General features: G+C 52.1%; 5 protein-coding genes across 5 annotated transcripts; 3 read left to right on the top strand and 2 right to left on the bottom strand.

The window, feature by feature from the left end:
- Positions 1–3,000: 3,000 nt before the first annotated feature.
- NCS54_01096800 (ZZ-type domain-containing protein) lies at positions 3,001–4,093 on the bottom strand (the record flags this gene model as incomplete). The annotated part of the gene is made up of 2 exons (XM_053156256.1): positions 3,001–3,073; positions 3,120–4,093. The coding sequence occupies 2 exons, from the start codon at positions 4,091–4,093 to the stop codon at positions 3,001–3,003; spliced, it is 1,047 nt and encodes a 348-aa protein (XP_053012231.1).
- Positions 4,094–4,738: 645 nt separating this feature from the next.
- NCS54_01096700 (Zn(2)-C6 fungal-type domain-containing protein) lies at positions 4,739–6,827 on the top strand (the record flags this gene model as incomplete). The annotated part of the gene is made up of 4 exons (XM_053156255.1): positions 4,739–5,661; positions 5,708–5,794; positions 5,841–6,569; positions 6,623–6,827. 4 exons carry the CDS (start codon positions 4,739–4,741, stop codon positions 6,825–6,827), a joined length of 1,944 nt encoding a protein of 647 aa, XP_053012230.1.
- A 243-nt stretch (positions 6,828–7,070) lies between these two features.
- Positions 7,071–9,038, bottom strand: NCS54_01096600 (MFS domain-containing protein; the record flags this gene model as incomplete). Its single annotated transcript, XM_053156254.1, has 6 exons — positions 7,071–7,292; positions 7,346–7,749; positions 7,795–7,914; positions 7,963–8,243; positions 8,290–8,655; positions 8,821–9,038. The coding sequence occupies 6 exons, from the start codon at positions 9,036–9,038 to the stop codon at positions 7,071–7,073; spliced, it is 1,611 nt and encodes a 536-aa protein (XP_053012229.1).
- A 976-nt stretch (positions 9,039–10,014) lies between these two features.
- NCS54_01096500 (Cellulase domain-containing protein) lies at positions 10,015–11,771 on the top strand (the record flags this gene model as incomplete). The annotated part of the gene is made up of 5 exons (XM_053156253.1): positions 10,015–10,089; positions 10,135–10,422; positions 10,473–10,977; positions 11,022–11,138; positions 11,185–11,771. The coding sequence occupies 5 exons, from the start codon at positions 10,015–10,017 to the stop codon at positions 11,769–11,771; spliced, it is 1,572 nt and encodes a 523-aa protein (XP_053012228.1).
- Positions 11,772–12,437: 666 nt separating this feature from the next.
- Positions 12,438–12,946, top strand: NCS54_01096400 (Hypothetical protein; the record flags this gene model as incomplete). Its single annotated transcript, XM_053156252.1, has 2 exons — positions 12,438–12,801; positions 12,849–12,946. The coding sequence occupies 2 exons, from the start codon at positions 12,438–12,440 to the stop codon at positions 12,944–12,946; spliced, it is 462 nt and encodes a 153-aa protein (XP_053012227.1).
- Positions 12,947–13,056: the final 110 nt, after the last annotated feature.

Genomic DNA, 13,056 nt, shown 5'->3' with positions numbered 1-13,056 from the left:
GCATCTTTTTGCCTCTGATCTTGGATGCGACTAATCTGCCGTAGACGTTATTACATCATGCTTTGAGCCGCATTTGTACGACGAGAGCGCAGTAGCCAACTCCTTGGCCAAGTATCCTTGGGGCAGATTTGGTTCTGTTAGCGAGATTGCCGCAGCCGCGTGTTTTCTTGCTTCGCCTGACGCGGGTTGTATCACTGGGGCTGTCCTTTCTGTTGATGGAGGATTTGTTGCTCAATAAAATCTCTTTAAGCCGGGAGAAAGGACGGATCTTGGCCATCGAAACCACGACCTTTTCTTCTCAAGCCATTGTGATGAAAGCCCGGGCGCAGGAACAGGGAAAGGAGAGTGGTTTTCCAGCGCGTCACAACAAGTATAAGAGAGCTGTGTATGACTGGCGTCTAGTGGTACTATCGAATCAAATGAATGCGAGACGGTGGTAAGAGATTGAACCGGCCATGTGATGTCTCTCTCGCCAAACGTGGTGAGCTCCAGCTCTTCACCTGTGACGATCTGTGAAACGCAGTTCTGGTTCAGAGAGCGAGACCTATGACCCGGAGATGTGATATCCGCGAGGCGAATGACCAGAACGACCCCATTTCGGGGGGGGCAAGCAAATAGGATCAAGGATCCAGTCCCGTACACAAGCCTACGACGGTGTCTACTGCCATGACCGTTCCCCACGAGAAGAGGATCAAGGTCCCGATGGATGAGATACGTCGCACAATAGATGATCTATATGACTAGCATGCTGCCAGCATAGCACAAAGAGAATAACATCGGTCTCGAGTGCTGGGCGTTCCGTCACCCGTCACTACAACTGCCCCTGATAACGGCATGCCACGTGTTCCATTAGATGAGGTCCACCGTACAATGGAAGATATGCAAGGCCAACGTGCTGATGCGCAAGCCCGTCAAAACCAGGAATCGCTTCCAGAGATCCCCCTCAACGCCCGGGTCGATCAGAGTGCCCCGAGACTCGGAAGGGAGGTGGCCCAAGTCTCATCTGACCAAGCCTTAGGCACCCGCACAACGAGGTAGATAACAGGCTGAGGATGGATCTTTTTTCATCCGAAATTGCTGCCGATCTAGAGCCACCTGCGGGAATGCCTGTTTTCACCGAAAAGAAGAAGCGTCGCGTATGCTATCCTGGTGCAGAGAGACCCCTCTCCTTCTCTAGGTAGAAACTCCGATGCCTTTTTACTAAGCCTTCATAGACGAGAGGACCACGCCGATCTCATGTTACCTATTTTGCTATGGGATGGTTCTCGCCTGTAAACTTAATACCATTTAATAGAAGGCGCACCGGATACTATTACTACTAGCTGTATACTATAAGGATAATTTAGCACTACTATAGGTGCCTCCTATAATAAGAAGAATCCCATGTCGCTGTTTCTCTGGCTGCTATGCCTCTTTCGTAAAGGAGAAACTACCCAAGGCCTGTTCGGTGAATAACATGGCCATCGGATGCGACCACTAGCACCCCGAGGAGCTAGATGATCTCACCCCAGTGGAAGAAAAGTTGATCGCTCTCCACTGTATTGGGCAATCTTCCGGTGCTAGCCCAGAGACTGACACAGAGGAGGCCCTCGAGGCGGTGACTCTTAGGGAGCAGGGCCGTACTCTGTTCTACTTCGAGGCATATCGATGTAGGGGCGCACTCCTCGCGCATCTATGCCTCTACGACTATCTTTCTATAATTCACTTAGTGCCCCGAAAGGATCGTGGCGACGATGAATTTCACATATTACTAGACGGACTTTCCCTAGACGTCCGTAACTGGATATAGAAGCTACGGCGGCGTCATAAATATGCTGTCCTAATCTCCTAATGCTTCATTACCGATGATTATAAGGATGATGATCTAGACTACTTCAAACGGTGCGCCCTAGCCTGAGAGTCTCTGCTGACACTTTTGATAGTAATTCTATCCTTTACCTCGGCTTATTCGTGCCCTGGGAATCATTCCTTAGCCACATCACATACGGCTTCTCAAGGGCTCACCTCGTCCCGAAAAGCCATTGGCGGACCCCGTAGGGGACCGGTCTCCTGTCATCGTCACGCTGTAAACAGGATGTTCGGCGATGGAATTATTGTATCAGCCAGCTCCCGGTGAACCTTCATTTCCGGTCATGACCTGTATCTCCACAGTCAAATCACTCAAAATTCGTTTAATAGCAAGCTCAAAGTTTGAACTATTCTTTTCATAAACAAGTGGCCATTTCATAAGCGTTAAATACTTCGAGTTCGCTGCGAATTCTTATGCGCCGAATGTCCAAAACCAGGAACACCCCCGCCCGGTCTGTCTCGAGAGGAAGCTTCTCTAGGATGCTCAATTGACTGAAAATCATGAGAACCGTGGGTCACATCTGCTCTCAGGGTGCATTGAGAGCAGTAGTCGAAATCAGAACAGACCAGACAATTGAAACGGGTTCCATAGATATCCTGTTGCCGATGAGCAGGTTGTCCGGGAAGGAAAAAGAGAAAGGCAGTGACTTACGAGACCACAGCCATCACATACAGCATCATGTCTCAGAGAGTGATCAAGAGTCAAAATATCCAGAACCCACAATCTCCGATTGCCGATCATCTCGTTAGTTATCGATATTCGGTAGGAATACTCGTCTTTGCAGTATCCCAACAGTCTATCACCACGATGGAGATACTGACTTCGTGGAAGTGTCATCCATGAAGGGTCCATCTGGGCAGCAACGGATTGTGGTTCAATAGGGGGCTTGACAGGACTGAATAAATGGCCTCCAAACTGACAAACAGGGTTGAAATCTGGATCAAATCCTAGTTTCAGTGCCCGAGATCCAGATTCCGAACTCAACCATATTGATCCAGCAGTGCCACTTGATCCTGTTGGTATTTCGAGAACTCGGTCCTTATCAGACCACTTATTCAATGAGTTGACCTCCGAGACCCTGTCGTTTCCCCTTGACGGAACGGTGGTAATTTTTGTTGGCGGCGTTCGAATCCAGAACCCGTACAAACGATTCATCGGACGCTCTCTATAATCTCTTTGTCGAATGTAGACTTGCTTGAATTGGGCTTTCGATGCCAATCTTGCCTCGAAGGTCAGGGTGTCCGTTCCTTCTAGTAGCACTCTGACATACTGATCTCTTTCTGGGAGAAGTTGCAGGTAGATTCCGACGCGACTGTTGGGAATGTTTTCCAGCTCACAATCAAGCGCAGCAAGATATGTCTCCATGGCCCAGGGTACCATGGGTAGCTCTATCGACAACCCCTTAGTTGTAAGGGAGTATGGAATTCGATTCCATTTGGACTTGGACGGGATGATGTTGAAGCAGTCGATAAAATCCATGGGAGATTTCGCTAGCAACCCGCGATAGTTGCTGCTGTTGCTCTTCCAAGCAAAGAGAGACTGGTCATCCGAGATCTTCATAATCTCTTCTTGAAGCCGGATAAATGCCCGTTCGCCTTCACCATACAACATGGGCATGTTGACTTTGAAGAACCCTAGGAGGCTATAAGCCCTGTCTTCCGATCTGGTCGTTGTCCGCTTCGCCGCCCAAGACATCCTCTTCGCTATGCTGAAGACATCGGGATCCGCACCTTCAAGCATGGCCGCATCGATGTTTGTAATGCTCGAGATGATATCCTTGAGACTTTCTTTTGTCCCGATTTTCTGCCAGGCGCAATTGAAGAACTCAACGGTCGCAGGCGCTATGAGCTCCTGCAGTGTCCAACCTCGGGTGAACCACACGCTCTCTCCGAAGCTCGCATCCTCCGACGGATCAGTCGTCTCGACATCAGCCAAGTACGCGTAGCATACTGCTGCATTTTGATACCACCGATACATTGAATTGATGGACTCGGTCAGCTCCGCACTACTGGTCTTGTCGATGCAGCAGGTATCAACCCACGCGAACCCAAGCCCGTCTTTGAGGGCCTGGTCGCAGCATCGCTTAATTTTGTGGTAGCCTGCCTTGGTGGTGGCTGTGCCATCCTGCATGTCTTTAAGAGACACCTCGCCATTTAGCCACCTGTGCGAGAGAATTGCGTATGTTGGAGTGTCATCGCTGAAGAACTCTTCGATCTCCAAAGTTGCCGAGTTGAGAAGGCGCATGGTGGTGGGGTTTCTTGAGTTAGAGACAATTTGTGTGCGTGCGTTTGTTAAGAATTGTGTTGAATTCATGAAGAGGAAAAAGAAAGAGAGGAAAGAAAGAAAACCACGCAAAGCGGTAAGCGCGGATGGATTATTCCTCCGTCACGACCCTGCACGGGCATGATGCCCCTATGATAGAGGGATCGCCAGTGCTGGTCATAAATCCTTATGGGGGCCTCTAATCCGGCGTTTCCACCATGGTTTCTAACCGCTTTCACAGGCAAAGGAACATATTCCGAGGAGCATCAAGGATGAACCGAATGCCCGATGTCAGGGAACTGTGAGTGTGGGGACCGCAAAATTTGTCTTCGGGTTTGGATTCCTTTTGGCAATCATCAGAATAAATGCCGAGTCAATCGACTTGGTTCATCGAGAGTGTATGTGAATAGGCCAGCCTCCAGCACGCCCCACGATTGGCGCTCAAATAGCCTCAGTCCTATTCAAGGCTATGTCTCAGGAAAGACAAAATTATTTTAAACTCCCTCTTACCTAGGTAGGTACCCGGGGTTTTCCCGCTCGGCGATGATATACACGTGACCACCCTTAGACCAATGTGCAGGGTCCAATCCGACAACTTCATCCTTTTAACCTCAGATCCGAAATGCCATGAGCTCAACATCATTCCCAACCTCTCAGTACTTCCCCCCCCGCCGCCGCGTCTGGCAGGCCTGCACAAACTGCCGCGCCCGGAAGACGCGATGCGACGCCGCCAAGCCAAAGTGCAGCCTGTGCGTGACGCAGAACGTAGCCTGCGTGTACAGGGACTCGCAGCAGCCAAAGATCGAGGCCAACACGCTGATCCTCCTCGAGAGGATACAGCTGCTTGAGGATCGCATCTTTGCGGCGCCAGGGTTTGGCGGCGGGCAAGATGATAATGTGACACATCAGCCACCTGGAGCAGGGTGGCAGGGTGGTGGTGAGAATGATGCGCCAGAGATGGAGCCGCAGGATTTTCAGATCTTGATCCCGCTGTCGCACACGGCTTGTGCGAATCACGTGTTTAATTGGCCTATTGTGCGGCAGCTGCTCTCGGATATCGCCCCGACGAGGACCTCTCACGGGAATGTTCTTTCGACTGAAGCGACCGACATCTTCTTCCAGCGGAGGCCTGACCAGGAACCGAAGCCGTTTCCTCCGGATTCGTGGAGAATATCTGGGTTTGGAGATTCCTTCGAGAGGTATCGACGCATGTTGGACTCGTACTTTGCAGAGGTCAATGTGTTCTTCCCGCTCTTGTCGCATGATGAAATGCTGGACGTGCTGCATCGGGTCTCTGGCTCTGAAGTACGTGATGAAGAAGGTGGTCATTCCGTGTCGCCTGCTCGTTACTGTCTTTTGCTGCTTGTGCTTTGCTTGGGTGATTTGGCTCCTCGGAAACGACCGTTCCGATCACCTGAAAGTGGGGAGGAAAGCCAGGACTCTCCGGCAGAATTTCCATATGTTCAGCTGTGGCAGAAGGCACAGCTGTTAATGGGGCACATCTCCTCGGATCTGACGCTCGAGGCGACGCAGTGTGCCATGCTTGCTAGGTGAGAGGCCATTCATCTAGATATCAAGAGGTGCTGACATGAGTAGTATATACATGGGAGCAAGAGGTCAAGTGTCGGACTCGTTTCACTGGGCGCATGCTACGGCTGTGAAATGTGAGGCTTTGGCGAAGAGGTACGCTCGAACCTGGTCATCTTGATGATGTTACTCACCCCGCTAGGACTCTTATCGGTCCAAATGAAAACGACGTCTTTTCCGAAGCATTCCGTCGGCTGTACTGGGTAGCCTTCATCTTCGAGGGTGACTTTGTCTCCGAAATATCCATCACTCTGCCCTCAGGCATTGCCCGCTACGAGGACCTCGTCCCGTACCCCATCCAAGGCGCTCCACGTGGTAAATCTGCCGAGACTACTACCCCCAGACCGGAGCCCGCGTCGCTAGATCCCGCGGAGGAGCTGGTCGCCTTTCAGATCAGCACTAACGCCGCCATCCGGCGGTTCCTCAACCACGTCAACAGCGTCGTCTATGACAGCAAGGACCACTTCCGCATGACGCGGACAAACTACGCCAACTGGCTCCTTCGCACGACCGACGACCTCTGGTCTTACCACAGCACCATATACCGCAACCTCCCAGACGTTCTGCTTAGTCGGGCGGAGGAGCAGCAGCAGCCGGGGGAGGAGGCATCCCCGGGGACGTCGAGGCGCCTGGGAAACCACGCGTGGAATATTGTCCGGCTTCAGGGGCGGTACTACGCCGGGCAGTACATTGTCCACAGGCCGTTTATCGAATACGTCCTGCTCAATGTGGGTCACTTCCACACGCACCCGTGCAAGGAGGCCATACTGGAGAGGTGCAGGATGTGCCTTGAGGGGTGCAAGGGCTTTATCGGCGTGTTTGATGCGAATCCTGTTAATAGGATAACGTGTCTATTTGCAAGCGGCATGGTGTAAGTTGACTCTCCCCTTGATGAAGTAGTTGTTGTTCTGATGGTTGTGTTAGTACCTTTACGATGGTTATGATATTACGAATTGCGACGTTTTGCGATGTGTTGAGGGAGATTTTGCCGGGGGATATCGAGGAGACGATTCTGGTGGGGAAGAGGAATCTCAGAAAGTTTGGGGTTAGCGTTGGGGAGTTTGGCTGGCATTTGGAGGTGCTGGAAAAGTTGGATGCAGCGTGCAGGGAGAGGATGGCTGCTCGATAGTGGGAAGATCCCCGCTGAGAAGGATGCATTCCAAGTTGCACTGTTGGGACCGAGGTAACTGCTATTGACTTGCTGGCGATGCTACGATGATGTTGAGCAACATTCATGGGACATCAATAACCTCAGACACATACAAAGACGGCTTCACTATCTCTGCTCACAAACCTCAACTATAGAATTGCTTGAGTCCATACTATCATATCTCTCGATTTCTTGCATGAGGCTGCATCACCTGCATTACCACTAGACCTTGCGCTCGACATTCTCATCCTGCTCCACGACACCATCATTCTTTAGGTCAGTTACCCGAACATCCGCAACCTCACCATCAAAGATAACGGCAATTTCCTCAAGAGCCTTGCCCTTTGTCTCGAGGAACCACCCATAGGCGATGAAACTCTCCACGGCGAGGATGGCAACATAGACAAGGTAGTACTTCCAGCCAATGTCGTCAAGGCCAATCGGCTACAAAAGTCAACTCAACCCAACAATTAAAGATGCAAGACGATGAGACTCACGTTGACGTATTGGTTCACAAAGACAGCGCACTTTGTAGAAAACACATATGTAGCCATCCCCTTGGCGCGGATCGAATACGGCAGAACCTCAACTGAGTAGGCGACCGGCAGCGGCGAAAAGGCAATGCAGTAGAACATCTGGAAGACAAAGATGAGAGCCATTACTGCTATGCCCGCCGCTTTTGCGCCCGTCTTGTCAAACTCGGCGGATGCGATCGTCCAGGCCGTAAAGACTGTGAGCATGCCGAGGGTTGACGCTCGGAAGAGGGGGCGGCGGCCGACACGCTCGACGAAGAAGGCAGTTGTAAGAGCGAGGGCAAAGTTCCAGACGTTGATGAGGCCGTTGACGAGAGCCTGAATGTTTTTGTTTGTGATGCCGACCGTATCCATGACGCGGGAGAGGTCTGATGCCATTAGACGGTGTTTGAGGCGAGATACGCGGCACTTACAGTAGGCGATGAGGCCGTTGCCTGACCATTGGCTCATGAAGCCCATGCAGAGGACGAGGAACATGCGGTATCGGTTGCCGCTGGTGCTGACCATGGACTTCCAGGTTGTTGCACCGGAGACTAGGACAGTGTTAGTAGACAGCTATCCACGGTGCTTGGACAACTCACGCTTCTCGTTGTCAATTGCAGCGCGGATCTCTTCGTATTCACATCGGACAAGCTCGGTTTCGTTACCGTCTCCATGGTATTGCTTCAGGGCGGCGAGGGCCTCGTCATCGCGGTCCCTGGACATGAGCCATCGAGGGGATTCAGGCAGGAACCAGATGGTGGACAGCTGGATCAAGCTAGGTGCCATCTGGAGGAGTGAAGGAAGTCTCCAAGACCAGGTGCTGGGGATTCGACGCGTGCCAAATGTGATCCAAGCTGCTGCGATGCTGCCGAGGAACCAACTGTAGGGGTTAGCAATGTTACTTCCACAAATTGAGTGAGTTCTACCAAGTATTGCAGATGGCCGTTACAGTGACGCGATCCTTGGGGTGCGAAAGCTCAGAGACGAGACTGGGTGCAGAAGTAGTCGCAAAGGACAGCCCGAAACCCAAGATGAACCTGCTCACAACAAACATGGCAAAGTTGACACTCTCGCACTGGAGGACCGCCCCGATGATCATGATGATGCTGCCGACGGTGATTCCCCAGCGGCGGCCAAACCTGTCGGCGACGTAGGGGGCGATGGGAGTGGAGCAGATGGATCCGAGGGACATGATGGAGCTCATGAGGCCGAGCTGGGCGCCTCGTGGGTTGTCGAAGAAGTCATCCCAGTAGGAGACCGTCTGGAGAGAATTCATCATGCTACCATCGTATCTAATTGAAGTGGAATATTAGCAATCATGATGATGATGATGATGATGATGAGGTGATGTGTGCATATTGTGTTTGTTTTTTTTGTTTTTGTTTTTGATATCGTTGGAGCCCGGCCCTTGATGGGATATCTGAGCCACAAGACCGATGATAATGAGGAGAACGTACCCGCTGGTTGCGTAGGAGACGACTGCTGCTGGAAAGAGGAGAAAGTAGAGCCGTCGACGGGCTGCGGAGTGATACCATGGTGGTGCATCCCCTGCGAGCTGGGCCATGCGAGAGGGCTCGTACGAGTCCTTGGCTGGGGCATCGCCGCCTTGGTTGCGTGCTTTGCGGGCTGCTTGGTCCTGCCGGGGGGCTGGGAGGCGTTGACGGAGGGCATTCATGATGGAGAGAGAAGGGGTGATGTTGAGTGCTTGAGGGATGCTGGTTCAAGTGGCATCTACAGCTTCTTTATATCAGGGCATCAAAGGACCCGACGCCACTAGACTCGCGCGGCTAATGTAATTGAGTTTCTTCTGCCCAGAAAAAAAGGATCAGAGACCACGAGATGGAGACGGCATTTAGGCGAGTTGGTGTTGAGGGACCGGGGTGATTTCCCCCACAGGCATCAACAAGAACGGAGAAGTCTTAGAGGGCTCCCCATGGGGATATGGCAAGGTTTTTCGTGTCAGGGTACCTGGTTGAGTCAGTGGTCATGACTAGTAAAGCCGGTGGCGTGGGTTGGAGTGGTAGTTTGACGTGGAGATCCCCCTCACAGGAGGGATCCTTGAGTCAGGCCAATGGCGTTGCTTCGGGGGAGCTAAATCGCAAGCCCGAAGGGTCTCCACTTTTTGACCCTCCATTAGCTCTGCGGTAGCGTCGGGGATGGTTTTCTAGTTTCGGTGGGCAATGGCATCACTTGGACCACTGGACGACGCGGCGGATGATGAGCAGGCCGAGGATGAGTTGAGTGGCGCTGGTCAGACGAGGTGTTTTTCTGCCGATGACGAGGATAGGTGAGAGAACAGGTGGTTTCTTAGCGGGACTAATATGCAGGGGTGTTTGTAAGTTGGTCAGGAGATGTTATGTTATGCCAACGTACAGCCAAGATCCCAACATTTACACGTCCATCATGTCTCAAACTCCCCATTCAGCGGGGCCGCTAGAGAATGAACCATTTAGCCTATTATCGCGTGGAGCATGTCATGGCAGCATAGGATGATCGACTGAATGTTCTCCAAACAGGGTCGGAGAATGCGCGATTCACATGGAGACGACCAAGATAACAGGTGGGTATTTAGGGGCTCTGCTCTCCCTGGGCACTCCTCTCTGGTCAAAACACTTTTTCGTAATTTCTCTTTATTATCTGTTGGAGTCAAAATGGCTATCGGAATGCTGAGAACGTCAGGCACCAGCATCGTCGATGCAGATGGCAAGCCCGTCCTCCTCCGAGGCGTAAGTCCTACAGCACCATACATCAGCTCAAACTGACATTTTAAGACCACTCTCGGCGGCTGGATGATGATGGAGAATTTCATCAACGGCTTCCCCGGCCGCGAGTGCCAGATCCGCGCAGCCCTCCTCAAGGTACTCGGCCGCGAAAAGTACGACTTCTTCTTCGACAAGTTCCTCGAGTACTTCTTCACAGAAAAGGACGGCGAGTTCCTCTCGTCGCTGGGCTTCAACTGCCTCCGCCTATCGTTCAACTACCACCACTTTGAGAATGACATGGATCCCTTTGTCATCAAGGAGGAGGGCTTCAAGCATCTTGACAGGGCGATTGAGATTGTAAGTTTCCAAGGGTGTTTATGGACTGAGCTAACCCCTGCGACTTCTAGTGCACAAAGTACAAGATCTATGCCATCTTAGACCTCCACTCAGCGCCCGGCGGCCAGAACCAGGACTGGCACTCTGACAACCCCACTGGCTACGCGGCATTCTGGGACCACAAACACTTCCAGGATAGGGTCGTCCACCTGTGGGAGGTTATTGCCAATCGGTACAAGGGCAATCCCTGGATCGCGGGATACAACCTGTTGAACGAGCCGGCTGACGAGCAGTGGACGCGGCTGCTCTCGTTTTATGATAGGATAGTACCTGCTGTGAGGGCAGTTGACCCTGATCACATCCTGTTTTTGGAGGGAAACACTTTCAGCATGGACTTTTCGGGTTTCACAGACGTGTTTCCGAATTCCGTGTACGCGATCCACGATTACTGTGGTTTCGGGTTCCCCAACAGGATCGGTAGGTATCAGGGCCTGAAGGAGCAGGATGAGTACATCCGGAAGATGTACGATAGAAAGGCGGCCTTTATGAAGGAGCATGGAGTCCCAGTATGGAACGGTAAGATAGCGTTCCTGATTATGAGACTGTTGCTGATCAAGCAGGCGAGTTTGGCCCCATCTACGAGCGGGAGGAGTACAATCCCGACTACAAAGTCCAGAACGACGAGCGGTTCAACATGCTAGACAAGCAGATGGCCATATACACGGCCGAAAGCATCGGTAAGCCTCCACCAACTCCGATTCCACCAATTACTTACACATTTAGCATGGAGCATCTGGTGCTACAAGGACATCAACGTCATGGGCCTTGCATACGTCTCCCCCTCGTCCCCGTGGCTCAAGCTCCTCTCCCCCATCATCCGCAAGAAGCGCGACCTCGCCGTCGATTCGTGGGCCTACGACGACGCGCACCTCCAAGAAGGCCTCTTCAGCCCCCTTCACAAGTGGTTCGAGGACAACGTCCCCGCGAAGCACAGCAAGAAGTATCCCTGGCAGTGGCGCATGCACATGCACGTCTTCCGCGGGATACGCGGCATCACCATGGCCGAGTACATGATCCCGGAATGGGCAGAGTACTTTAGGGGCAAGACGTTTGACGAGCTGGATGAGCTGGCAGCCAGTTGGAAGATTGAGAACTGCGTGCAGAGGGAGAGGCTGAATGAGCTACTGAGCCTGTATGCGCCGATGGAGGCGGGGGATCCTCGCCTGGAGGGAAAGGTCATACAACTCAAGGAGGTCAAGGAGGAGGCTGTCAAGGCGAAAGAGAGTGTTTCGGGGGTTGGAGTGTTTGAGCTGGCGCCGGGGGAGAAGAGGCCTGCGGTTACGGTGCAGATGGTGAAGCAGGCTGCTTGAGGGAATACATTATGAGTAGTGATTCAATTGATGGGAACGAGAGTGGATAAGAAGTGGATAAAGGAAATGCGAGGAATAGGTTGTGTTTTTATCTCCCCTGGTATTAGAGTAATCGTACCTGACGGTATTGTGTTTTGATACCTTCATGTATTAATGACTGTCTCTTGCTGTTGTGGCTGATGGCTTCTTGTCACCATTGCAGGTAATAAGTAATATTACTTTGACCAGGTCCCGCATGACGGAAAAGCTGGAAAGTAAGTTTCACTCTTGTGCTGAAAACCTTTGTTTCCGTTTCTGCATGTTGTGAATGAGGGGTTGAGAGAATCTTGTTTGCAAATACGCCTCCCAACTTAAATAAATGCGCTCGGGTTAGTCCACGCGACCGGTTCCCACCCTCCGGATATTTAGTTTCCCCTGTCATCTTGTCGTTAAACGCACTGCATACCTGAATGATGAAAGGCGTGCATCATCGGGCAGCAAGTTGAAGCTATCGGTGTCGGCCCAGATCGATTCCGGCAGGATTCATGGCATTATATCAGCACGTTGTTCCTCCCATGTGGCCAGAGAGATCACACCAAGTATTCCTCACTGCCAAGTAGTTCCCAACTCGCATTTGACCTATCAGCCCAAACAGTGAAGCGATTTGCGCCCCGAGCCAGTGAGAATATGACCAGCAGGGAGCTCTTGGTGGTGATTCTGAACCACACCAACGAGGAGCTCGATCTCGAACCAGACTCCCCAAGTCTCCAACACGGTCATTGGATGGACACACCGGATTCACGACCGCCAGCACAAATCTTAGCCGGCGAGAGTGGTATGTTGCGCTGCAAGTCGAGCCACGTGGGCGCCGGAGTCAGCGGCTCAGTCACCTACCGAGTCATCGGCTACGAAGAGAGCTACAAGGTGACGCTTCTATGGAACGTGCCATATGTTGGACAGAACAAGTTTGACTCCCTCTGCGCGGCCGAGGGCTTCGCGGTTAGGATGCTGGGCGGGCGGGGGAACCAGGCTGTTGCGGTCTTTGTGTTTGGTAAGTTTACCGTCAGGCCGGAAACGTGATCTAACAGCCTCTACTAGAACCAGCCCAGAGCCAGATATCGGATGATAATGTGAGTGCCGCTGTCATCAAGGGTCCTGTCGAGTGTGCCGAGGCACCACTGGGTAGTTTCCATTAGGTCAATATCACAAGGTTCTCAGGGAAATACTGTAATCTCCAGAGCAAAGCAAGTGTCAGTGATGAACGATCCTACATTACTGGGTCACAGTCGCAGCCAATTCTCCAAGC

This window comes from Fusarium falciforme, chromosome 9 (assembly GCF_026873545.1).
Source record: "Fusarium falciforme chromosome 9, complete sequence".
NCBI classification, from domain to species: domain Eukaryota; kingdom Fungi; phylum Ascomycota; class Sordariomycetes; order Hypocreales; family Nectriaceae; genus Fusarium; species Fusarium falciforme.
This window is presented reverse-complemented; position numbering and strand designations above follow the sequence as displayed.